Source organism: Bos grunniens, chromosome 16, assembly GCF_055505025.1.
Source record: "Bos grunniens cultivar Pamir isolate PY7600 chromosome 16, Bosgru_T2T1.0, whole genome shotgun sequence".
In the NCBI taxonomy this organism is placed as follows: domain Eukaryota; kingdom Metazoa; phylum Chordata; class Mammalia; order Artiodactyla; family Bovidae; genus Bos; species Bos grunniens.
The window spans coordinates 52,086,048-52,113,489 of NC_141180.1; the positions used below are offsets into that span (position 1 = coordinate 52,086,048).

Genomic DNA, 27,442 nt, shown 5'->3' on the forward strand with positions numbered 1-27,442 from the left:
CACAACACGTTTCATTCAAAAACTCTCAAAGGATTTCACCATATGAACTTTGACCACACCCTGTGGTACAAACCGGAGAAGGCAATGGCACCCCACTCCAGTACTCTTGCCTGGAAAATCCCATGGATGGAGGAGCCTGGTAGGCTGCAGTCCATGGGGTCGCTGAGGGTCAGACATGACTGAGCGACTTCACTTTCACTTTTCACTTTCATGCATTGGAGAAGGAAATGGCAACCCACTCCAGTGTTCTTGCCTGGAGAATCCCAGGGATGGGGGAGCCTGGTGGGCTGCCGTCTATGGGGTCACACAGAATCGGACACAACTGAAGTGACTTAGCATATAGCATAGCATATGTGGTACAAAGATGTGCTTTCCTGATGGCTCAGATGGTAAAGCATCTGCCTGCAGTGCAGGAGACCCAGGTTCAATCCCTGGGTTGGGAAGATGCCCTGGAGAAGGAAATGGCAACACACTCCAGTACCCTTGCCTGGAAAATTCCATGGACTGAGGAGCCTGGTAGGCTACAGTCCATGGGGTCGCAAAGAGTCTGACATGACTGAGCGACTTCACTTTCACTTTGTGGTACAAAGATACATTCTAACAACAGTTGTTGGGTAGCTCTTCAGCCATTTAGAAGTAGATACACAAAGCAGTCAGATGCGTTTCCTGAGTTCACACAGCAAAACCTACGGGGAGTAAGAAATATCTGACCTTTTCTCAGTCCATTTGTCAAATAACATTTCCTCTTCAGGTACAAAACAAAATAAAATTAGTGAAGTTTCTTTCTTTACTAAAGGTAACTAGTTAATGGATATGATGGTTACTGTTATGTGCCATCTTGACTGGGTCATGAGATGCCCAGACATTTGGTCAGAAGTTATTCTGGGTGTTTCTGGTTGAGATTAACATTTGAAACAGTTGACTGAGCAAAGCAGACTGCCCTCCCTTAGTATGGGTGGGCCCCATCCAATCAGTTGAAGGCCTGAATAGAGTAAAAAGCCTGACCCTCCTCTCAGTAAAGGAGGGCTCCTTTTACCTGGGCTGCCTTCAAATCAGAACATCAGCTTTGTCCTGCCTTTAGACTAGAACCAAAACCTTGGCTCACTTGCTGACCTTCAGTTGAGAACCACACCAGGCTCTCCTGGGTCTCCAGTTTGCCCACTCATCCTGTAGATCTTGTGACTTGTCAGCCTCCTTAATTGTATGAGGTATGAGCCAATTCTTAACAATAAATCTCTCTCTCTCTTATATAGTTGCTCTCTGTCTTTCTCTCTCTATATATATTCTATTCATTTTGTTTCTCTGGAGAATCCTAACACAGTGGACATACACTAATGTCAATTAATTAAAGGAAAAAATACTTCTAAAGGCTTATCACTTCTCCAGCAGATGGAAAAGAAATGCAAAAAAGCAAAATGGCTGTCTGGGGAGGCCTTACAAATAGCTGTGAAAAGAAGAGAAGCGAAAAGCAAAGGAGAAAAGGAAAGATATAAACATGTGAATGCAGAGTTCCAAAGAATAGCAAGAAGAGATAAGAAAGCCTTCTTCAGTGATCACTGCAAAGAAACAGGAAAACAACAGAATGGGAAAGACTAGAGATCTCTTCAAGAAAATTAGAGATACCAAAGGAACATTTCATGCAAAGATGGGCTCGATAAAGGACAGAAATAGTATGGACCTAACAGAAGCAGAAGATATTAAGGAGAGGTGGAAAGAATACACAGAAAAACTGTACAAAAAAGATCTTCACCACCCAGATAATCACAATGGTGTGATCACTACCCTAGAGCCAGACATCCTGGAATGTGAAGTCAAGTGGGCCTTAGAAAGCATCACTACGAACAAAGCTAGTGGAGGTGATGGAATTCCAGTTGAGCTATTCCAAACCCTGAAAGATGATGCTGTGAAAGTGCTGCACTCAATATGTCAGCAAATTTGGAAAACTCAGCAGTGGCCACAGGACTGGAAAAGGTCGTTTTCATTCCAATCCCAAAGAAAGGCAATGCCAAAGAATGCTCAAACTACCGCACAATTGCACTCATCTCACATGCTAGTAAAGTAATGCTCAAAATTCTCCAAGCCAGGCTTCAGCAATATGTGAACGACGAACTTCCTGATGTTCAAGCTGGTTTTAGAAAAGGCAGAGGAACCAGAGGTCAAATTGCCAACATCCGCTGGATCATAGAAAAAGCAAGAGAGTTCCAGAAAAGCATCTATTTCTGCTTTATTGACTATGCCAAAGCCTTTGACTGTGTGGATCACAATAAACTGTGGAAAATTCTGAAAGAGATGGGAATACCAGACCACCTGATCTGCCTCTTGAGAAATTTGTATGCAGGTCAGGAAGCAACAGTTAGAACTGGACATGGAACAACAGGCTGGTTCCAAATAGGAAAAGGAGTACGTCAAGGCTGTATATTGTCACCCTGTTTATTTAACTTATATGCAGAGTACATCATGAGAAACGCTGGACTGGAAGAAACACAAGCTGGACTGAAGATTGCCGGGAGAAATATCAATAACCTCAGGTATGCAGATAATACCACCCTTATGGCAGAAAGTGAAGAGGAACTAAAAAGCCTCTTGATGAAGGTGAAAGTGGAGAGTGAAAAAGTTGGCTTAAAGCTCAACATTCAGAAAATGAAGATCATGGCATCTGGTCCCATCACTTCATGGGAAATAGATGGGGAAACAGTGGAAACAGTGTCACACTTTATTTTGGGGGGCTCCAAAATCACTGCAGATGGTGATTGCAGCCATGAAATTAAAAGACGCTTACTCCTTGGAAGGAAAGTTATAACCAACCTAGATAGCATATTAAAAAGCAGAGACATTACTTTGCCAACAAAGGTTCGTCTAGTCAAGGCTATGGTTTTTCCAGTGGTCATGTATGGATGTGAGAGTTGGACTGTGAAGAAGGCTGAGCGCCAAGAATTGATGCTTTTGAGGTGTGGTGTTGGAGAAGCCTCTTGAGAGTCCCTTGGACTGCAAGGAGATCCAACCAGTCCATTCTGAAGGAGATCAGCCCTGGGATTTCTTTGGAAGGAATGATGCTAAAGCTGAAACTCCAGTACTTTGGCCACCTCATGCGAAGAGTTGACTCATTGGAAAAGACTCTGATGCTGGGAGAGATTGGGGGCAGGAGGAGAAGGGGACGACAGAGGATGAGATGGCTGGATGGCATCACTGACTCGATGGTCGTGAGTCTGAGTGAAGTCCGGGAGTTGGTGATTGACAGGGAGGCCTGGCGTGCTGCGATTCATGGGGTCGCAAAGAGTTGGACACGACTGAGCGACTGATCTGATCTGAAAGGCTTGGCTATGCAAAATTCATAAAGGATTGCAGATTTCTGTTGACTAGAGAGAAATTAAATTTCAATGTTGAAAAAAATCCCAGTGCTGAGATACTAAATTTCTAGAAGATAGGTGCTGTGTAAGTTTTGCTTTATAGTTCTACTACTGTGAACAGCATGGAAGAAATTCAGCCTTTTTAATATAACAACATTATTTGATGGTCATGTAAGAATGATGATACCAAATAAGCCTTGGGAAGCCACTGTTGGCATGATAATGCAAACAAGGTAATATCCAGGGCAATCAGGGGTGATAGAATTTACTGATCTAAGTCCACCCTGAGTGAAGATGTTTTCTTTTTGCTGATATTACAAAGAGCTAGGCTTCTACATTCAGCACTGACTGAGTCCAGCTTTTTATCTCTTCGCTGCGTCTCTACCATATTCTCCTCTTCTGCCCTCTCCAGATCCTTCCCAGCATCAGAGCTAAACACAAACCTCTTCTACCTCTCAACTCCACCTCATCCTTGACGTGTCCTGTTTTCTTCTGTCCAATAAAGGAAGGAGGGTGGAGCTGTGCCTTCACTGGCAGCCAAACATCTTGGGTCCTTGTTTCAGGCTCCACCTCCCACATCAACCACCACCCAGTATGGACTACACAGCTCTTACCCAGAAGCTGTTTTTCCATCCTAGGAGCTGACCTCATTGTTTCTGGGGTTGGAGCCATCTACAAGGCGACACTTGCCAACTGGGGAGTTTATAGCAGTTTTGTGTTTGTGGCACGGGAAGAGTCTGCCTGTACCATTGTCTTTTGTCTTAAGGACAGCATTAACAACCTCCATTCGTCTCCTCCGAGCATAAACATGGCTGAAAACACAGAAGGGCGATTTGCATGTCACACGTGGATGTAGTCTGTGAATTCACTAGCTCAGGAGCTTTGCTGTCATTTATGAAAATTGCCAGAGTGTACAGCTCTGCTTCCTGTTCTTACAGACCAGCATGATATTCTGGCTCGGTTGAGCCTCTGTCATGGGTTGCCACACAAGCATTGTCTGGTGCTGTCATTTCCTGGTAGTGAACAATTATTACACATTGCCTCAGAACGCTCTCACAGTGTCCTTCTCGTGGTGGCTGAACCAGTCTTCAAAAAGCAAATGTATAGCTAGAGTCAATCGTTTGGAGAAGATGGGCAGAAACAAAGCCCGCGTGGCTTGTTGGAAAGAACACCAAATAGAGTTCTAAGAGCACAGCTACACACTCTTAATAGGAGAGGAACTGGCCCCCATCCACTCACCATTTAGTGTCATAACCCCCCATGTGTCTTCCTGTCTCTTTTCTCCCTACAATGAGGTTGGAAAGGTGGCAGCATTTGTTTCTATTTTTCCACAACCAGCCTGGCACATAACACCGTCTACTGGACGCCACCACACACTCAACCATCCAGCCAATCAGCTGTCTTTCTAGATGTTTTTTTCCACTGATGTGCACTGTCTTCTTGGCCATAGCCCTAACTTTGGGTACCTTAATTTTCTCATTATTTAAATGTATTCAGTAATTTAATCCAAGTTGAAGCTGTATCTGCAAGAGAGAAAGTGTTCTGTTAGTGCTGACGATGGTGGCACAGTGGTAAAAAATCCACCTGCAAGTGCAAGAGATACAGGACACGTGGCTTTAATTCCTGGGCCAGGAAGATCCCCTGGAGGAGGATTTAGCAACCCACTCCAGTATTCTTGCCTGGAAAATTCCATGGACAGAGGAGCCTGGTGGGCTAGAGTCCATGGGGTCACAAAGAGTCGGACATGACTGAGCACACACGCAGGCAGGCATGTTTCTTCAGACATGTACTGGGAATAATTAGGCTGTCTACCTCAATCCCTGGGTTGGGAAGATCCCCTGGAGAAGGAAATGGCAATCGACTCCAGGACTATTGCCTGGAAAACCCCATGGACAGAGGAGCCTGGTAGGCTACAGTCCATGGGGTCGCAAAGAGTCGGACAGGACTGAACAACTTCACTCACCTTAGTAATTCATCAAATATCCAACTAATATTTATTTAATGCCTACTTTGTGTGTGCCATGGTGCCGCATGCTAAGTGCTTATTGGGAAGATTTAACAACAGATTATATATTACTCAGGAGATTTGTCTTTGAAAAGTTAATAATAGTTATTGCATATTTTAAATGACAAATGCCTTTTCAATACTTTTTTTTTAATACTTGGGATTTTTAACAATAGGACTTTAAATGCAAGAAAGGGATAAAGAAGGAACAATTTAATTTAAACTGGAGGTTTTGGAAAGGCTAGATATAATGTTAGTAACAAACAATGTGGACTTCCCTTGTTAGAAGATAAATACTTGGTGAGACAGTTACTGACTCTGGGATCACCATGTCACCTACTTTGCAAAACACTGGTCTCTAGCACAGTATTTTTATTATTTTGTGTAATTTTTCTTTATCTCCTGACATTCCCATGGAGGCCCTTTCTCATTTTTCTTTCTATGAAAGTGAAATAAAGACAACGGAATCTGTAACTTCAGAAGTCTTGAAATTCTGTTGTTCATACCACCAGTAAAAATGATTTCTGAATTCTTCGTTGCTTTCCCTTTAGCTGAATTTCATTTGCTAAAGATCTGAGACGCAGAGAATTTGATTCTGTGGACTGATACAATCGTGCTTAATAGGTACAGATATTTCCTAAGAACCCTCCTATCTCGTGGCTTTTAAATTGCTCAGGATTTTATAAATACCATAACCTCAGCATATTAAAACATTAAGGGATTTCTTCAGATTCCCAGAGCCTTAGACTATGCAAATACGTGCGAGTGTGTTTCCATAGTGCGGAATAAAAGTTATGGCAGGGTTTTTCAGAGCAGCATCACTATAAGCGTCGCTCCTGCCACTGCCTTTCACAAGGGCCCACTTGCTGTGAAATATTTTGAAAACCGAGCTGAAGTGAAGATAACGCAGAGCGCAAACAGGCGGAAATACGAATAAACTGAGCGTGGCTGGCAGAAACCGAGAGGTTGGCAGTTTCCGCAAAGGAAGAGAAGGCTTGGTAAACCTGGAGGAAAAACCCGCCCAGAGCTGTTGTTTAGAAACCTCCCCACCTCCGTTTCCCTTGCCCCTAGAGTCGGGGAGCTCCCCAGAGCAGAGGAAGCAGCCCCCCAAAACCGCTTCCGCGACTGCAGCTTCCCTTCTCAGGCCCCCAGGGAGCAGCGCCTTCTCAGGCCACGATTCCCTGTGACCCAAAAATAACTACACGGATAGGAGGGAAAGGTCTGAAGCTTGAGGCACAAGGAAGTACTCAGTTACCTTCTTATCGCTTATAGCCAGAACGCTGGAAACTTAACCCCGCGCCAGCCTTTTATAGAGAGTCCCTCGAGCCCCGCCCTAGCAACTTCTCTTAGCAACGCCTCGCCCTGGTGCTCTGCCTTCTTATCGGCCTCAGCCAGGCCCTTCCTGTTCCCCTCCCCCAGTCGGCTTTGCTCGGCTGCTTCAGGTCACGTGACTATCCCCAGGGGAGGGGCGGGGCGGGCAAAAACGTGAGGGGCGGGGCGCTGGGTGAGCGAGCTTACGTCATCAAGATACGCCGGGTGGGTGGTGGTTCTTAGCGCTCCTGGGAGTGCCGAGGTTCTGCGACTGGGTGAGATGGCGGAGACGGCGGCGGTGGTGTGGCTTCGGGGCCCTGGCTTCGGGTGCAAGGCGGTGTGGTGTGGTTCGGCCCCGTGCTCCATACGAGATTTTATCCGTCGACACTGCGAAGATCAGGTGAGGTTTGTGGTTCCTGGAAAGTAGAGGACAGAGGAGGTCAGGGGCAGGAATAGGTGTGGCGAGGGTGTGTCGGGGGGTCTATTCTTTGGGGTTTTCAGTTTTTGAGGTTGAGGGTTCCTCAGTTTCAAACTGATAATGAGGGCTTCCGTCGCTTTTGTTTTGTTTTGGTTTTGTCTCAGAGAAGGGAGAAAAACCCTTCCGCTCACTGGCGCTATAGTCCGGCCCTCAGTCTGGACTAACAGAATACCCTTTGGTATTATTCTCTTCATCCGTAAAGGAGGCATTTGGCCAAGATGATTTTTAAGGCTCACTTCCTTACGTTCACTCTACAGGTATGTGCATTTTTGTCCTTTGATAACACAGCCCTGTTAGATCCAACCTAAAGAAGTATGTCATATCCAAAGGATGATTGGGAACGAAATGGATTCTTCTGGTCACTGGTCGTGACCAAGCATTCACATAGGCCCTGTCGAGAGCATGATTCTTAGGGCCTGTCATTTAGATTATTTCATTAATCATATGATGTTCTTATTTGTCCAGGCGTATTTTTCAAAAACTTATAAAGTTGCACATGTGTGGTTTACTTAATTTTGACGTAAGCAAGCTTTTACCAACTAAATTACCTGTTATGTTATTTAAAGAATTAGATGCTCTCCTTGAATCTAATTTTAATTTTGACGTTTGACCTCTTACTCTGTTTTTCTTTATAAGTACACCTCCTCCGTGTTTCCCTTGACTTTCTCTGGTTGTTATTTATGAGCTTAACAGATGTTAACACTGCAGTCTAAACCACATCTTTACTTAGATTGGTTCCATGAAGAAGCAATGTTTATTTGCAAATCATGTAGTTTTTCAGTTTCCCGTTTTCCTCCTATACTTCAGTCCAGTTTAACTGCTGTCAGAACTGACATCAGTTTGCCATCTGTTTGCCATCAGTTCCATCAGTTTGCCATCTGAATGGGGAAATATTTTCAAAAATAGTTGGATTTTAATATCTTTGGAAATAACTCTTATCTCATGAATACAGTTTTCAAACTCATTTACAGTTGATCCAAAGTGGGACCAGAAAAATTTAGACCTTAATTATGAGGAGTCTTGGAAAAAATTTAAAATAAGAAGAAATATGAATGAATGAATTGAGTCATATACTTAAGAAGCATGGCCATAATAAGTATGAACAAAACCACAAAACTTATAAAAGGGCATTTGATGAGATACTGGAATAAATAAAAATAGCGCAGTTTCACACCTGTGCCTTTTAAGATAAAACTAATCTGACACATGATAAAGTTGGTGTTAGTTCTCCCTGAAGAAATGAAAAATCAGCCCAGCTGTTCATTAGGCTGGGATAACAGACATAGATAGAGCCAGCTGCAAAGTCAATAAGAAGAAAGTGTTTCTCCCAAGGACATGGTGCAGTGGTGAAATGTCAAAAATGATTTCCTTGAGTCTACTTCTTTTTCATTGTTTTTGAAACCTTACCTTGAAAATCATAGATTATGAGAGTAAACTGCTGTTTGAAGTTGTACCGGTAAGAAGCATCCCACTCTTGCCTTGAGGATCTAAGTCTCTTTGATGTAGAGAAGCACTCTCGATTTCCAGGTGCAGAGCTTCAAATTAAGGGGTTTCTAGACACAACATTGCACATTTATCTTAACTTTGTAGTTTCCGAGGAAACAGGAGCCTGGATCTCCTTCACAGTCTAGACCTGGTATTGACCCTGATACACACAGCCCTGCTTTATTGTGAGCCTTTTAAAACATTGTTCCATTTAAATTTTACCTAAATTCCATCCTAGCCCCCCATCCTATAACTGTATGTTTTTATTTGTTGGTGAGACACCTCATGATTCCTGTGGTGTGCAGTCCCTCGCTTGTAGTGAGTCAAGAAATTTGATTTTGTTTTTCTCTAGTGCCCTTGGCTGATTGGCCCACGACACATATAATACTTTGTGTTCAAAATGCCTTATAAAGGTTAAAAACAGTTAAATTGATTCTAAATTTTCTTTTTTTTTTTCCTACTAGAAAGTTGACAAGAATCTTAAGTAGAAAAATGCAATTTTGGTAATCAGTTGTCTGATTAAATAAGCGGTTCTGTTCAGAAATAAAGTATGATGTATAATCTTTGTGCCTTCATATTAAAGTTTTTGAAGTTATTTAGGATTTTAGAAATATCATACTCATTGGATATACAAAATATTAAAAGAAACTAAAGTGGCTCTTAATTTATAAACATTATATAGAAGGTGTATTACTTGTCTCATTTAATTGTGCAGCTTTTTAAAGTAAACAGGATTTTATAGACAAGAATCATCCTTCATGTTAATCACATCATTGTATATGGCCTGAGTTCCCTTCCTCTCTCCTGGTCCTATATTTGCCTGGGAAAATGCCAGACAGTCTAAATCCAGCTCTCCACCTATTTTGAGTGGCATCTAGGCAGTGACCCTGGTAGGGGAACTAATCAGTCTCATGACAAATTCACATACACCAGCCTTAGTGCTGCTTGGCAATTCTACTGTAATTGCATTTGGATTAGAGAAATCTGCTGGATTGCAGGACTGCTGAGAATATTGATCCCACTAGCCCTTGGGCAGCTGGACAGAACCTGGGGGTGCCCAGAATCTCAACCCATCCTTGGTAACTTTACTCACTCCCCAGGGTGTCATCCAGATATTATTTGTGTTTACCGTGGTATGAAAAGGATTGAGAGGCACTGCTCAGTTCATCACTCTCTGACTCTCCTGGATTACTCTCGCACATCCTCTCTCTTTAAATCTCCAAGACTTATTCCATCTCAAGGACAAACTTTGTATTCAAGCAGTAAGGACAGAATTTTCCTCTCCTCACAGCAGTGCTCTGGTAGGTACCTGCTGTATATTCAGCCTTCTTGTGTATTACTGTGGATGAACTGTCTTTATTTTACAAGTAATGTGCAGTTCTCTTCTACTTTGTAGAGTAACCCGTCCTTCTCACCTACTGAAAGACTTACTTGGCATTAGTGCTTTCTCCCCTGTATTTTCCAGTGTTTTCCCTTTTTCCTGGATCATTCCTACCAGTGTGCAAACATGAGCCCACATCCCTTCCAGCTATTGCTTTATTTTCTCTGATTTTCTTGATTAAAAAAAATATGCTTGAGCATAAAGCTCTTCTCCTTTAGAACCCACTCTAGTTCAGCTTTTCTGTTCCCATCACTTCAACAGCTCTGTGTCATTCTGGTCAGTATCTTCTGTGTGGCCGTATCCAACGATCAGTTTTCAGTTTTCATCTTGCTTGGCCTGTCGGCCTCAGTTTGCACAGTTGACCATTCTCCCCCTTAATACACTTCTCTCACTTGTGCAGAGGACACCCTCAGTTCTCTTCCGTCTCGCTGGCCTCTCCTTTCCAGTCTCTCTTGCTGCTTCGTCCTCATCACCCTGAACTCTGAAGTTGGAGGGGCCCCTCCCTCATCTTAGTGATTTCGTCCATACTCAGGGCTTTCAGTGCCATCAGTGTGCTGATAGCTTTCAAGTGTAAATCTTCAGCACAGACTTCTTCTCCAGACTCCAGACTTGTATAGCACCTGGTCTACTTGGCATCTCCATCTGCTTGTGTAATAAACATCTCACACTAAAATATCCGAAACGAGACTGATTTTCTCTTTCAAATTTCCTTTTCTCTCTTAATAGGTGGCAACTCTATTTTTCCACTTGTCAAACCAAATTTTTGGAATCTAGTTTCTCTGTTGAGCTCACTCCCTTCACTAGAGCGTTAGCATTTTCGTTCAGAGTGTCCTCAGAATCTCACATTTCTCTTTCACTCTGCCACTACTGCCCTGGTACACATAGAACTGTCTCACCTGGATTATCCCAATGATCTCTCTGCTTCTGTAGTCTTATTTTTACAGTTTAACAGTTTTACAGTTTAAGAGCATGACTCTGATCTCAGTTTGTTCAAAACTCTACAATAGTTTTATTCAGAGTACCATCCAGAATCCTTACAGTGGTTTTGAAGGCCTTATCACTCCCCTTTGTGTACTTCATTCCAGCCATGTCGGCTGTGTTGCTCTTCCTTGAGTGCTCTAAGCTCATCTCGGTTGCAGTCTTTGCATTTGCTGTTGCCTCTGGAATGCTGTTCCCCCAGACAACCATATGACTTATTCTCTCACTTTCTTAAATTCTCTGCTTTCTCTGACTGACCATATATATTAACTAGATTACCACCTCACCTATCCACATATCTTAATCCCCTTTACTCTGCATATCACCACTTGACATAATATATAATTTGTCAATTACATAATTATATCAAACATAATATATGTTTGTTCATTATTTGTCTTCCCCCACTAGAATATAAGCATCATGAGCCAGGATTTGCATTCACTGTGGTATTCATGGTAGTATTCCAACACTTGAAAAGTACCATGCTTATAGTAGGCAGCTGAGTGAAGGAATGGGTCCCATTAAAATAGCTGTGTGATGTGCCTCAGAATGCATGTTCATAGTTTCCACTTCAGGAAGATGCCAGAAATGCCTTTTTCCTTTATATTTGTATTTAGATCTCTTTATTCTTCATGTTGCAGATTTAATTGTCAGCCTCCTATATAACCTCCTATAAGTTCCATATAACTTTGGAGACTACTCCTCTGTTGTGTTATTTTATGGCATCAGAAACTTGTTTAGGGACTTCCCTGGCAGTCCAGTGGTTAAGACTCTGAGCTTCCACTGCAGAGGGTATGGGTTTGATCTCTAATTGAGAGCCAAGATCCTACATGCCAAGTGTTGCGGCTTTAAAAAAAAAAAGAAACTTGTTTAGAAAACTTTACGGTATTTATATTTTCTTTACATCACTTGATCTGACATAGAGTGGGTTTGGGGGGAGGTATGTGGGCTTCTTCAGAGATTGGCTGGAACTCAGGAAGACGCTGGCAGAAGAGATTAGTTACCAACTGCCAGCTGATTCTAAAACCGTTAAAGCTTATGTAAGTGTATTAAAAACCATATTTTTGTCTCCTCCTCTCCCCTCTTCTTATCCCTATCTATACTTTTCAAGATGTCACTTTTAAATTTTGGGCCACAATGTTCAACTTGGTATTATTTTTAAAAGTCAGAGGAAATGGGACCGTCAGAGTTACTAGATCTGAGCCCCTGTAATCTTCCACCTTTACTCCTATTTCCTATTAGAGAATGAGAAAGAGCAGTTTTAATTTTCACCCAAGAGGCAGAAAGTTCTTTATATCATGATTAGGTAATATTAGGAAAAAGTTATACCTAGAATACATCATAAAAAATGACTTTTTTCTTTTAGTGGTTTTCATTTTTTTTCAATTCAGCAGATATTAACTTATCACATCTACTATCTCCTTGTAACTGAAATAATAAAAAAATAAGCTAGGTCCCTTCCTGCAAAAAACTCGTCTCATAAACAGCATTGAAAGAACCCTCACTGTCTCCAGGTTGTTCCAGTGGAATGCTTCTTTGTGAAGTGCAATGGATCACTCGTTAACACCAGCGACACAGTGCAGCATGGAGCCGTTTACAGTCTGGAACCCAGACTTCGTGGTGGAAAAGGAGGTAGGACGTGAATGTTGACGGCTTAGTAGTAACATATCTGCATTCTGTGGCCAGATGTATTAAATTAACAAACTCCTTGATCTCTAGTGTACCAGCCTTGATTTGTCTTATGAAGTTCTTTGTTAATTTACCTAGTTTTGAATATTTTCTCTTTTATTCTTTTCGGGGAAGATACAGTATGATAAAATTCCCACCTTCTCCAGCCCAACCAAATCACTCTTTGGCACCCTAGGCTCTCAGTCTTTGGGGAGAATTAGATGAAAAGAGGTGACGGCTGTTCTGTCCAGTTTGCTGATGAGTGTTAGAACAATCAGATCTCCTTTTGCTGTTCTCAGCATTTTGTCTGGTTATTCTAGTTCCATGGGAAGTCTGACGTCACTTTATGAAATACAACTGTTTACAGATTGAGGTAGATTAAGGTCCTGGTTGTAGTAACTCGTCTTAGAGAGAAAACAAACTAAAAGAGCAAAAACTGAATATGAACAGTTCTTGGTATTTCTCCTGATAGACTAACATATAATTCTTAGGCTTTCTCAAAATCTGTGGTGACTTGGTTTGGTTTTCAAAGAACTAACATCTCAGATTACAGTCATTCTGCTGTTTGAAATTCTATCAATATGAAGCTTGTTGTGTCAGCCAGTGACAGATTAAAATTGCTTTATTGCAAAATCTCATCATATAAATTGTAAAATTCTTAATTGTGGAATTTTGGGATTTCTGTCACGAGGTATAGCCCTCTAAAATATCCCAGTGGTGCAGGTACAGTATTGCAGAAGTATAAGAGAAAGTGTGACAACCACGAGATTGAATCACGTTTATCAATATTCTTACCTTTGCTACCTGGGTTAGAATCTTGACGTGCATTTCCTTTAAAACCGAAAAGAAATAGAGATCACCTTTACTCTTACGATAATCTTATAATATAATAATACTCTTTTCACAAGTTCGGCTTTTGTCCATCCTTGAATACTTAAAAAAATTTTATTTATTTATTTTAATTGGAGGCTAATTACTTTACAATATTGTGGTGGTTTTTGCCATACATTGACATGAATCAGCCACGGGTATACATGTGTCCCCTGCTCCTGAACACCCGCCCTCCCCATCCCATCCCTCTGGGTTGTCCCAGTGCACTGGCTTTGACTGCCCTCTTTCATGCATCGAACTTGGACTGGTCATCTATTTCATATATGCTAATATACATGTTTCAATACTATTCTCTCAAATCACCCCACCCTCGCCTTCTCCCACAGAGTCCAAAAGTCTGTTCCTTACATCTGTGTCTCTTTTGCTGTCTCGCATATAGAGTCATCATTACCATCTTTCTAAATGCCATATATATGTGTTAATATACTGTATTGGTGTTTTTCTTTCTGACTTACTTCACTGTATATAATAGGCTCCAGTTTCATCCACTTCATTAGAACTGACCATCCTTGAATACTTTTTAACCTGCTTTCTCCAAATACATTTGTTTAGGTTTTGGCTCAATGCTCCGAGCACTCGGTGCTCAGATTGAAAAGACAACCAATCGAGAGGCTTGCCGCGATCTCAGTGGAAGGAGATTACGAGATGTCAATCATGAAAAAGCGTAAGATGCCCCCGTTTTGTTTTTTAAAGAGACATAGTTTTCTGTCATTAGTGATGGCACATGAACCACACGTATCAGAAATGTGAACTTAAAATACTTATGCTCTAATTTGTTGTTACCAGACTTAACCTTTTTCATGATTGAATAATTATCTTTGGGTTTTTGTCAAGTCCATAGCAGTATGCTAGTAAGCATGGCTCGCCTTTCTGAGGGACTATCACAGTGTGAATAAGAGTACAATAATTTGTATAGGTGGGGTGTTATCTATATAAAAGTATGTGTGTATAACTTAGCCATTTAGTTACGTCTCCTCTTTCCCATCTCCAGAATGGCTGAATGGGTAAAACAACAAGCCGAGCGAGAAGCTGAAAAGGAGCAAAAGCGCCTGGAACGACTGCAGCGGAAGCTTGTAGAACCCAGGCACTGCTTCTCCAGCCCCGACTACCAGCAGCAATGCCATGAAATGGCCGAGCGCCTGGAGGATTCCGTCCTCAAAGGTGAGGAGGAGGGTTCCTTAGTGCCATCCTCAGGCATCCTGGAAGCCAGCTCTTCCACACCAAGGGCAGTTCTTGACCCTTCTTAGGTTACAGACTTATGAGAATCTGATGAAGCTATGAAATTTCTCCACTCAGTAATGAACACAGTATGCCTTACTACATGGAGGGGAAAACCAACATATCCACACAGCATTTGACATAGTTGATCCCTGAGCTCTGGGGGCTCATGGGCCCCAGGTAGGAATGCTTTTTGTGCTTCCTGGGAATAAGCTAAGTCTTCAGGAGGTACTAAGACTCCCACATATTTGCTTTCAGTTTTAGGTCCCCTTTTAATTAAATGGCTTTTAATGGGAATGATTATTCTTAGCTTTTATGTTTTAGCATCAAAAGCATTATGCTAGGACTATTGTGCATTCAGCTGGATAAGGAGAAGTCTTTTCCATCAAAAGGGAGAAGCTGAAAAGGAGCAAAAGGGGGAAAGATAGTTGTATGCAAATATGGGGATGCATAAGGGGGTGAATTGTTAGGTTTGAGGAGTGTTAGGAATGGATCTGTAAGCTTCAAAGTTACAAATTGAAAAAAAAAAAAAACAAAGTTACAAATTGGACATAGTGCTTTAAAAATCTGGTTCAAGAGCCAAAATGGTTATTTTAAATCTGTAAATTTAAGATTAGTCTCATTTTAACTGGATTAGATTTTGGTATGCTAAGAAATTTAAATCTAGAACTTTAGGTTGCAGCTCTTTTTGCAATCCAGATTATTTATAAATTCTTTAATTAAACTTGGTCCTGATAGTAGAAACTGAGTTTTTAAAATTTGTGGCTAGGCATGCAGGCTGCCTCTAGCAAGATGGTATCGGCAGAAATCGGTGAGAGTCGGAAACGGCCAAACAAATCAAAAACAGACGGAGGAGCCAGTGCAGGGAAAAGGAAATGCTTTTGGTAAGTATGTTCATTTTCATTCCAAATAGATCTTTGAGGACTGAAGAAAAATATTTTTTTCTTTCTGTTTATCCCTCTAGAATATCTTGTTCTGAAACTTACCTTCTATATGTCTTCCTTGTCTTATCTGGTATAAACACACTTTTAAGTAAAGTCTAATGGAAGCTCAGAAATTTTCCAGAGTGTTTCAGATCGGGTTTCAGTGATTCTCACATTATACACATTAGTAATGGTTTCTGCCATAAGTGCCCTTAATAGAATCTAAGGGATAGTTTGTTTGCCTTCAGTGAAAAATCACACACAAAATAGCTTTATACTTGAGTTATTATTAGATGTTGAAAGAGGTACTTTTCAAAGTTCCAGGGGGAAGCCATGGCTTTAGTTTCCAAGTTGTTCTGTTTTCTCTGGTTTTTCATAGTCATCATTGAGGTCTTTGGTCACCTTTCCAGACCTCTCTACATCATTTTGCGCTTGTGGGTGAAAAGCGCAGCGGTACTTTTTCTTACCCCTTTTACTCTTAGTTCCTCCTCCCTTCCCAGCTGGTCTTCTGGTTACCAGCTTAGTTCTCTTGGGCCAAGTTCTAGATGATGATAAGTTGAGTTGGATCTTGGCTTGTTTGTTGGCTTCCCCTTTGGGGATAGAAAGGTAATTGTTAACTAAGTACTGTTTAACTCAGTCCAGCATAGACTTTTTTGTGTTCTTTCTGAAATGGAAATTAAATGTTCCTGAGAGAAAATGTAATGGTATTTCCTGTGGGTCTCTTTTTTTTAAGCCAGTTTTATTGATATATAATTTATATACAGTAAAATTCACCCTTTTTGAACAGTTCTTCAAGTTTTGAAAAGTTTATAATACATAATTATGTAAGCATCACCAAAATCAAACTGTAGAATGTTTTTTGTCAGTCTCAGAAGTTCCCTTGTGTCCTTTTGCAGTTAATTTTCCTCCCCCCACCTCTACTCCTGTCAACCACTGATCACTAGCCTGATGTTTGTTCCTATGGTTTCTTTTTTTCTAGAATGTCATATAGCTTTTTGTGTCTCTTTCTGTTTTTTTTTTTTTTTAATGCTTCTAAGAGCATTTGTTATCAGATCTAAACTATTAAACTATTAGCAAGGAGATATGTTTCCACTGAATTACTTAACAGTGCATTCCTATAATACAGCCAAGAGATGCACACACGACAATCAGTTCAGTTCAGTCGCTCAGTCGTGTCCGACTCTTTGTAACCCCATGGGCTGCAGCACACCAGGTTTCCTTGTCAATCACCAACTCCTGGAGCCTACTCAAACTCATATCCATCGAATTGGTGATGCCATTCCACCATCTCATCCTCTGTCGTCCCCTTCTCCTCCTGCCTTCAACCTTTCCCAGCCTCAGGGTCTTTTCAGATGAGTCATTTCTTCCCATCAGGTGGCTAAAGTATTAGAGTTTCAGCTTCAGCATCAGTCCTTCCAATGAATATTCAGGACTGATTTCCTTTAGGATGGACTGGTTGGAGCTCCTTGTAGTCCAAGGGACTGTCAAGATTCTCCAACACCACAGTTCAAAAGCATTAGTTCTTTGGTGCTCAGCTTTCTTTATAGTCCGACTCTCACATCCATACCTGACTACTGGAAAAACCATAGCTTTGACTAGATGGACCTTTGTTGGCAAAGTAATGTCTCTGCTTTTGAATATGCTGTCTAGGTTGGTCATAACTTTTCTTCCAAGGAGTAAGTGTCTTTTAATTTCATGGCTGCAGTCACCATTTGCAATGATTTTGGAGCCCCCCAAAATAAAGTCTGACACTGTTTCCACTGTTTCCCCATCTATTTCCCATGAAGTGATGGGACCAGATGCCATGATCTTCATTTTCTGAATGTTGAGTTTTAAGCCAACTTTTTCACTCTCCTCTTTCACCTTCATCAAGAGGCTTTTTAGTTCTTCTTCGCTTTCTGCCATAAGGGTGGTGTCATCTGCATATCTGAGGTTATTGATATTTCTCCTGACAATCTTGATTCCGGCTTGTGCTTCTTCCAGCCCAGCGTTTCTCATGATGTACTCAGCGTATAAGTTAAATAAGCAGGGTGACAATATACGGCCTTGACGTACTCCTTTTCCTATTTGGAAGCAGTCTGTTGTTCCATGTCCTGTAAACATAGGTACCTTACAAAAATGCACATACAGACCCATGGTTATAACTTAAAACTGTCTTCTAGATAATGGAGATATTAGCCAAGAGCCCTTCCTCTCACCCTGCCTCTTACTCCTGTCTTCAGCATTTCAGTGACGAAGTAGCAGATTACATTTAGTTCTAAGAGGTGGATTAACATACACAGTCCCAGAAGACACAGCCCTTCATTGTTATAGGAAGGGCTGGGCCTTCTTTTTTTCACTTAGCATAATGCTTTTGAGACCAGTAGGTGGTATTATATGTATCGATAGTTCATTCCTTTCTACTGCCAAGTGTTGTTGCCTGGTATGGCTGTACCACAACCTGTTTATCCATTCTTTAGTTGTTAGGCATTTGGGTAGTTTCCAGTTTGGGGCAGTTATGAGTAAAACTGGGTTTTCTTTTAACTGTTCACTTTTTTATCTAATTTCCAACAGTTAAAATTCATACAGTATTAGGAAAAAGGCTTTAAGCAAAATCAATTAAAGAGAGTCACATATTTTAAAGAGCGATCCTTAGTATCTTTGGAATGTTCTCAGTCTCACTGAAATTTTTTTTTGCTTCTGTTTATACCTTTGGGATATCTTGTTCTGAAACTTACCTACTCTCCATCTCAAATAGCAGATATCCTTATTCAGAGTCTGTTTCCTGGACTAACCGCAGCTCTCTCTTTTTTTTTTTTTTAAGTTGAAGCTGTAAATGGCATTAAATCTTTCTATTACTTTCTGATAGGATGGGCATGGAAGGACTAGGGACCACAGAGGGGTCCAGCTCTGAGAACTCTGACGACGACAGTGAAGAAGCACCTGGTACTTCTGGAATGAGCTTTCATGTTTCTCAAAATGGCTGTGATGGTATTGACATGGCAGCTGAAATTCCGAGTAGTTCTCAGCAGGCAAGAGTATTGAATACAGACTGTAGATCACCAGAAAAACTACAGAGCCCTTTGACTGACTCTGGGAACAGTATTTCAGAAGACTTGCGTGCTGAGCTGGGGGAGACACCTACCCAGGAGTACATGGAGAGGAAGAGGGCTGTAGAAACAGAGAACACCCGGGAGAAAAAGGAGGCGGAGGGTAGAGAGCCCTTAGAAAAGGAAGCAGCTGGAAGTGGGCAGAATACGGAGCAGGAAACAAAAGAAACGACTGATGGGGAGAGAGCTGCCAAGGGAGCACCTGGAGAAGATAGGGAAAACATTGCTGTTGCCAGGCTGGCGGCCAGCCAGTCAGGAAACACGGTAAGTAAATTTTAGGAGTCGATGTCTAAAGCCAAGTCAGTTTTTTTCCTTAAACCTTTTATTTTGTATTGGGGTATCTCGATTAACAGTTTTTGATAAATTCAGGAAGTAACAAAGGGACTCAACCATACATATACATGTATGCATTCCCCCCCAACCCATCTCTCATCCAGGCTGCCACATAACACTGAGCAGAGTTCCATGTTAAAGCCAAGTCAATTTAATCTCTGCAGTAGATCATTAAAAAGAAAACATGTGCTTTTCCCCATCAGCTGCCTAGTGGAAGGGCTTGTTTAATAATCAGAAGTCGATGATAGTGAAGCTTGTCGTGTCTCCCCCCTACCCTATCCCCCAAAAGAAAAATCCTTGGATTTTTTTGTTTTTAAGCGGTGGAATTGGTATTATTTTGCCACTAGGTGGTATCCTTGGTTCTATATTTCATCAATTCTAGGATGCACATTTTTCACATTTTAGTATCTCTGAGTTTGGATATATATCACAGTTTGCTTGATATGATTTATTCTTTCTTAATAATACAGGCAGTAGTAAGGCATATTATGATAGATGTCACTTTTAGATTTGATGAAATGTACCCATTTTCCTATCACTACATTTCTTGTTAGTTTTTCTTTCTCAAGTGAGTTACTGTTTGAACACAGTTGTCAGTTGGATGTGAACACCTTTCCTGCAGAAGAGGAGCAGTTCCTTTTGAATTTATCATTAAATCTTAAGCCCTACACTCAGATTTTTAAAAACTCATTTTCATTATGCATGCTTTCCCTTAAATAGTTACTTGCTGTCTTCAGTGGACTGACTTCAGCAAAAATCTTTAACGTTTATTTTTCAGTCTAATGATTTCCTTTTTAGGACAGATGAAACCTGATTTGGCTTCCTTTGATAAACACAAAGCTTACCATTATTTATTTAAAGCATCTTCCCTACTCCCAGGAAATAAGCAGAAATGCATATATTGCTCTTTATAGGGGAGATAGTGAAATTTTTTGAGCTAAGGGCTTTAAATTGACCCTCACACCATCTCTGGAGTTATAACAATGTTCAGCTTTTACATAACTCATATATGCTAGGAGTTTATCCTGAGCAAAGTCTTAGAAAAATGAAAAAGGAAAATAGAATAAAACCTGATTTGACTTTTAATCTTTGAGCTTTTAACTGTGGAAATTTTGTTCTTGATGTAATTGTAGCTGTTGTATTCATAATAACTCTGTGCAGCCATGTGTGATTCTCCAGAGACACATGGTGGGTTAGGATTTGGCCATATATAAAGAAGTCAAGATGCACTCTAGAAATCTAACAAAATAACGTTAAAAAAACAGATCAACTAGAAAGATAAAGAATCTATCTGTAGAGTTGTTCAATATTTTTTTATTTTATTATTATTTTTAATTGTATGTTTTAACTTTACAATATTGTATTGGTTTTGCCATATATCAACATGGATCCGCCACAGGTATACACGTGTTTCCCATCCCGAACCCTCCTCCCTTCCTCAATATTTTTTTAAAAACAACTTAACTTTGAGAGAATTATCCTTTGAATATGCCGACAAAGGTCTGTCTAGTCAAAGCTGTGGTTTTTCCAGTAGTCATGTATGGATGTGAGAGTTGGACCATAAAGAAAGCTGAGCACCGAAGAATTGATGCTTTTGAACTATGGTGTTGGAGAAGGCTCTTGAGAATTCCCTGGACTGCAAGGAGATCCAACCAGTCAATCCTAAAGGAAATCAGTCCTGAATATTCACTGGAAGGACTGATGCTGAAGCTGAAGCTCCAGTACTTTGGCCACCTGATGCGAAGAACTGACTCATTTGAAAAGACCCCGATGCTGGGAAAGATTGAAGGCGGGAGAAGGGGACGACAGAGGATGAGATGGTTGGATGGCATCACCGATTTGATGGATATGAGTTTGAGCAAGCTCTGGGAGTTGGTGATGGACAGGGAAGCCTGGCAGGCTGCAGTCCATTGGGTTGCAAAGAGTCAGACATGACTGAGCGACTGAACTGAACTGAATATGTTTTTTAAAAAACTAAAAAAAAAAACCAACTCCTAGGTGAGGGACTTCCCTCGTGGTCCAGTGGTTAAGAATCCCCCTTCCAATGCAGCGGACGTGGGTTCAGTCCCTGGTTGGGGAGCTAAGAACCCACATGCCTGGGGGCAGCTAAGCCCTTGGCACCACAACTGGAGAAAGCTGATGGGCTGCAACAAAGACCCAGTGCAGCAAAAAAAAAAAAAAACCCAAAAAACCCTAGATGAACACTTTCATTCCTGGCAGAGCATCCGTCATTAGAAGTATTTAATTTTGTGTAAGTCTATAAAGTTACTTTGTTGATAGAACATTTACAGGTCTTGAACAGCATTTAAATTTGTCAAGTTAAGTGAGAACTTTGACAGTCATGATTATTTGATTACAAAGCTTAAGATTATGGGGTTAGGGAACTTCCCCTGGTGGTTCAGTGGCTAAGACTCCACGCTCCCAGGACAGGGGCCTGGATTCTATCCCTGGTCAGGGAACTAGATCCCTCACGCCACAATGATGAAGGTTCCATGTGTGACAACTAAGACTTGATACAGCCAAATAAATATTTTTTAAAAAGATGATGGGGTTAATATCAGTAGAGTCATAGGCATAGGATTCTCACTAAAATGAACCTTTATAGGATGCTGCTTTTTTCTCCAGTTATAGTGCAAAGGGTAGGCGAGGTAGGTGAAGTATGTTTTGCTGTTTGAATTTTTACTAGATAAGTCAAAAAAGAAAAGTTATGTTCATACATATTAAGATTTATCTGTTTTGGAATCTTACCACTTAGGTTGTTATTCTGAATACCTGTTTCTAAGTATATAGATTAAAAATTAATGTTTACTTGAATTGAGAACATGTATAGAATAACATGATTATTAGGATTCAGTAGTAAGATATGGCATATTAAATAAAAATTTCTTGAAAAATAGGATGTCAATGACAGTTGAAGAAAGTTTTAATTAGAGACAAAGGAATGGACGACTTACTTAAAATTTCTGTCTTTTTTTTTCTTTTTCTCAGGATATCAGTCAGGAAACTTTAGATTTACTGGCAATCAGTTCTGTTGCAGAAATGGAGTTGCTGGGCTTGGAGAAGCTCAAGTGTGAACTCATGGCCCGGGGACTGAAGTGTGGGGGCACTCTCCAGGAGCGGGCAGCGAGGCTCTTCTCTGTCAGAGGACTGGCAAAGGAGCAGATAGATCCAGCTTTATTTGCCAAACCTTCAAAAGGGAAGAAGAAGTGAATTTCATCAGAGCTGATTTTCTGTTTCTTTATAGTCTAGTGCTTATAACCTGTATAATGTTGACTCTTGAACGTTATTCCTTTTGCTATTAAAGGTGACTTTTTAATAATACAGTTGTAACTATCCTCTTTTTCATTATTAGATTTATGGAATTAATTTGTGAAACCATCTGAGCCTGAAGATTTTTTTTGTGGGAAACTTATAGCTCGTTTCTTTAATAAATATAGGGCTATTCAGAGTTTGGGTTTCATTTTGTGTCTTTTAGATAAGTTGTACTTTCAAAGATTTGTGGACATAAGATTATTCATAATATAGTCTTTTCTATCCTTTAATATCTGTAGGAGCTGTAGTGGTAATTTCTTTTTCATTCTCATACTGGTAATTTCTGTTTTTCTTAATCAGTCTAGGGAGAAGTTTATTGTTTGTTGATCTGTTCTCAAAGAACCACTTTTTGGCTTTGTTGCTTTTTCTTAATTGTTTTTAATTTCACTGATTTCTACTCTTTATCCTTTCTTCTAGTTTGCTTGGATTTACTTTGCTCTTTTTTGTTTTTCTTCTTAAGGTATGTGCCCAGTCACTGACTAGACTTCGTCTAGTATAAATATTTAAAGCTGTGAGTTTTTCTTTAAGCACTATTTTGACTCCATCTCAGAATTTTTAATGTATTTTCATTTTCATTCAGTTTTAAATATTTTCTAACTTTCTTGTGAAGTCTTTGACCTATATGGATTACCTAGAAGTATGTTGTCTAATTAGCAAATTTTAAAACTTCAATTTATTTAAACTAAAAAAAATAGTTTACCCATTTCTCCCATCCTGTACTCCCTGCCTCTGACAACCACCAATCATTTCTCTGTATCTATGAAGTTGGGGTTAGATTCCACATGTAAGAGAGGTCATACAGTATTTGTCTGTATCTTACTTAATTCACTGAACAAAGTGCCCTCAGGATCCATTCATATTCTGAAAATGGCAAAATTTAATTCTTTGTTAACGGCTGAATAATACTGCATCGCGTATATTGTTCATTTGTCATCCATTTATAGGTACTTAGGTTGTTTTCATATCTTGGCTATTATAAATAATGCTGCAGTTAATATGGGAGTGTACATAGCTTTTCAAGTTTTTGTTTTCCATTTTTATCATTATTTATTTATTTATTTTTGGCTGTGGCTCATGGCTTGTAGGAGCTTAGTTCCCAGACCAGGGATTGAAACCCAGGTCCTCAGCAGTGAAAGTGCAGAATCCAAATCATGGGACTGCCAGAGAACTGCCTTTTTTTTTTTTTAGTAAAGAGTGGGTGGATGGTGCATTTTCTGAACCCTCACATATCTGGCAGTGTTTTTCTGTTACTTTTGCATATGTGATAACCTTGACTGGATATCAAATCCTAGTTTGCAGTCTTCTTTAAAAACAATAGATATTTGCTATTGTTTTCTGGGATATAATATTGCAGTAGAGAAGCTTTTGATTCTGATTTTGAGTTTCTTAATGTGAATTTTTTTCCTTGAATAGATACTGCTTTTTCTTTATGCTTTAAAATTTAAAATGTCACCATGTTATTTCTAGGTATGGTCTCTTCCTTAATATTTCTTAGTATTAGGTGACTTTTTTCCAGTCTAAAGACTGGCCTTTTAATTTTACACCATTATTTTCCTATTATTTGATTATTGCCTTTATTCTTTGTTTCCATGGAACCTGATTTTTGCCATATCCAATCTGCTGTTTACCACTCTTGTATTTGTAAACAATTAGGCTTTTCCCTTAGAAAATCTTTATTACTTTCAGATTAGTCCATGCTTACTTGCTTCTGTTTTTAAATATGTTCTCTTGAAACTTGGTATGCATATGCTTTGGGGTCTTCTATGTTTTCTGTTTCTCTTTGATAAGGACACCTTTCCTCGAATTCCTCAAATTGATTTCCTTATAATTTTTCAGGCTTTTAGTGTGTCTGCATGTGCGTACATTTAGATCTTCTAGGATAGGATTAGCTATACAAGAGATTTATTGGGGGCTGGGAACTGGTGTCGGAGAAGGCAGGGGAGAAGCTTCAGGTGTTGGTTTGATACCATAGAAGGAGAGGGAACAAAGGAGGGTTAGGAAGAATCTCGGACTCCAGTCCAAGGAAGGTTGGGCCAAGCACATGGAGAGTTCTCAAGCCACAGTCATCTGTGGAATCCAGCAGCTCGCTGAACGGGCCTGTCTTACTCTCCCACTGCACCCGTCGACTAGAAAGAGTCCCCTGGAAGTGAAGGTTGGGGTGGATCTGTGGATCCAGAGGGGCAGCCAATGGGACCATCGGTCAGTGATGTTCTCCACCAGGGGATCTGAAGGGTATTTATTCATGGTTGCTTAGGATTATTTTTTTGGCTCAGGTAGTTGAAATCAGTTTTCTTCAAATTATATGGGTACTTGTGCCAATATATATTTTTAATATTTATCTGACTGTGACCGGGTTTTAGTTGTGACAATTTGATCTTTGTTGTGGTATGCAGGGTCTTTAGTTGTGGCGTGTGGGATCTAGTTACCTGACCAAGGGTCCAACTCAGGCCTCCTGCATTGGGAGTGTGGATTCTTAGCCACTGGACCAGCAGGGAAGTCCCCTTTGCAAATCTTAAAAAGCACACTCAAAAGAGAAAGGGGAGAGTTTAGATTTAGTGGAAGATTTACTTTGTCAGATTAGAGGTTCTTGTATGTGTGTGAGATTTGGGCAGCCATGTCCAGAGACTTTCTTTTCTGTTGTGGCAACATGAAGTTGGCTGCTCAGTGCCCCTTTCCTGATTGGCATGGTTGTGCCCTTCAGTTGCCAGTTCAAGCTGTGCTCTGCTTCATTTAGTGTGGAAGTGTGAGCAGCCCTCACCCTGCTCCTCACAGCATGTAGACCTTCACTGGAAAAGTAAAAAAACCCATAATTCTGAAATTGTCCCTTGGAGCATTAAAGGAAGTTAAAGAGGTTCACAACGCACAGAGACTGTCTTGAGATCATTATTTGTGGCTGTGGTTTGTCCAGCTTTCACTGGTGCACATGTGGGATGGTAATGGGCTTCTGTTGGGGTTCATTTCAATGGCTTAATCTTTTCCCCCCCTGCTTGATTGAGAAATAATTGACATACATCACTGTTTAAGTTGAAGACATACAGCATGATGATTTGATATACATATTTTGTGAAGTGATGACCACGATAGTTTTAACTAACATCTGTCTTCCCAAATATATACAATAAAAAGAAAAGAAAAAAGGAAAAATACTGTCGTGATGAGAACTCTTAGGATTTACTCTCTTAACTTTCCTACGTACCACACAGCTGTGTGGAGTAGAGGTGATTTAAATGTGTTTCGAGTGTACAGCAAAGAGATGCAGTTATACATACACATATATTCATTCTTTTTTAGATTTTTTTCTTACATAGGTTATCACAGCCTAGTACTTTTTAATCCTAAAAGTATGTACCTTTTAACTATCTTCCTCCAGTTCTCCCTTCCCCACCCTCCACCTCTGGTAACCTCTCTTTTTTAATAAGAGTTTGATTTTCTTTGCAGGGTTCCACATGTAAGTGAGATTATGAATTTGCCTTTCTCTGACTCAGTGTTACTTTCTTGCTCACAGTTTGATTTTGAGGTACTAACCTTTCCCCTCATTCCTAGTACTGCTACAGAGCTTCCTTGTATTCCTTTACTCACTTCAGAGGGGGTTGGCAAGAAGGGGTTCAGTGTGCGTCCTCAGCTGACCATCCTGCACCAGTCCCTGTTAGTGGATTTTCTAAATCAAAAGTGCCTCCTAGAAAGTTCAATGATTTAGTAGCAGATGTTAACAACTCTAGGCTGCCTCTGATCAAAATCAGTAAGGTGCCAACTGTTCAACTTCACGACACCCCTTGTGTGTCTCAACTAGCACATGGAGGAGGTGGCACTGTGTCACATAGGCCCTCGCTCTCAGCCATCTGTCAACCTGTTTCTGGGGAGAAGTCTGATTCAGGTCTACTTTCCTTCACAAGTAGGAAGGAAAAGAAGTGAGGAATTAGGAGTGTAGACAAATAATAAAACGGGTATTCAGTACTGAGAAGGCCCCCAGGGCTGGATATATCTCAGTTTACAACTAGATCACTTGCTACACTTCCAGGATAGGGAGGCCTGTCAGGTCTCTGCCTGTTGAAGTTCTCATCTTTCCAGACAGCTCACATTACCTTCTGCAACTGTGGGTCTCTGTGAAAGGAAACAGTGGGCTGATCTTAAGGGTTTATTCTGCAGACCTACAGTTTCTGAACATTGTTTATTGTGCACGTCTATCAGTAAAACTTTGGGGGTGTGCACCCCAGATGATATCACTCATTTATTTAGAGCTCCATCGGCCTTTGACTAAAAAGCCCAAGGGCTTACTTAAAATCCCTGGCAACCCCTTCAGTCTATGCCCTCACCCAGCTCTGACCTTATCTACTCCTACCTCGTTCCATCTCAGCCAAGGCAGCCTCCTTGCTATTGCTTGGATAAACCGAATCCACCAAAGACACTCTGCTTCCACAGTTCTGCACTCACTTCCTTCTCTCTGGAACATTCTATCTCTGGTTGTCCACAGGTGTGCCTCTTCTCTTATTTAAAATAGCAGCTACTCCTCCCCCCATAGACATCCCTATCTTTCTTTCCTGCCTGTTCTTTTTCATAGTATCAATTTCATGCTATATATTTTGCTTGTTTATTATATGTTGCCCCCCCCCCCACTACTTACCATAGAGATAAGCTCCATCAGGGCAGAAATATTTGTCTGTTTTGCTAAAGCCTGGTACATAGAAGCTGCTCAAAAAATATTTACTGAATAAATGAATGTACTGCTTTCCTAATATGATGTGTTTTATGAAACAATAAGCAATTCCAAGTATATTTGCCATCCATCTGTGTATTGCATGGCATATCCCATGGTGTACCTTTGAAACCTTTGCTTGTAGACTTGGGGTGCCTTTGAAGGTCGTTGTGGAAAATGACCGGAACTGAATATTTTATCAAAATAAAGTATTTTGATATTTTATCAAATATTTTGAATAGTTGAAGTCAGGGCAGGAAGGGCAACCCTACAGAAGGATTCTATTGCTCAGCACCTGCCAAGCAACAAAACGCGGCCAATTTGTGG

At 40.6% G+C, this 27,442-nt stretch overlaps 1 protein-coding gene across 2 annotated transcripts; it reads left to right on the top strand.

Annotated features, from left to right (window-relative positions):
- The first annotated feature begins 6,925 nt into the window (after positions 1–6,925).
- On the top strand, positions 6,926–22,429 carry SDE2 (spliceosome associated SDE2). Of its 2 annotated transcripts, XM_086345103.1 has the most exons (8): positions 6,926–7,063; positions 7,246–7,398; positions 12,503–12,620; positions 14,100–14,211; positions 14,539–14,708; positions 15,535–15,649; positions 18,537–19,041; positions 22,099–22,429. In XM_086345103.1, exons 2-8 carry the CDS (start codon positions 7,360–7,362, stop codon positions 22,318–22,320), a joined length of 1,281 nt encoding a protein of 426 aa, XP_086201229.1. In that variant the 5' UTR covers positions 6,926–7,063; positions 7,246–7,359; the 3' UTR covers positions 22,321–22,429. The 2 variants fall into 2 exon arrangements, with proteins under 2 accessions (XP_086201229.1, XP_086201228.1); XM_086345102.1 differs by lacking the exon at positions 7,246–7,398.
- Positions 22,430–27,442: the final 5,013 nt, after the last annotated feature.

Bases quoted from the DNA above. Each gene is read 5' to 3' on its own strand.
- SDE2 (XM_086345102.1), top strand. From the start codon at position 6,944: ATGGCGGAGACGGCGGCGGTGGTGTGGCTTCGGGGCCCTGGCTTCGGG. The intron at 12,621-14,099 runs GTAGGACGTGAA...ACATTTGTTTAG, and splicing joins ACTTCGTGGTGGAAAAGGAG to GTTTTGGCTCAATGCTCCGA. The intron at 15,650-18,536 runs GTAAGTATGTTC...ACTTTCTGATAG, and splicing joins GGGAAAAGGAAATGCTTTTG to GATGGGCATGGAAGGACTAG.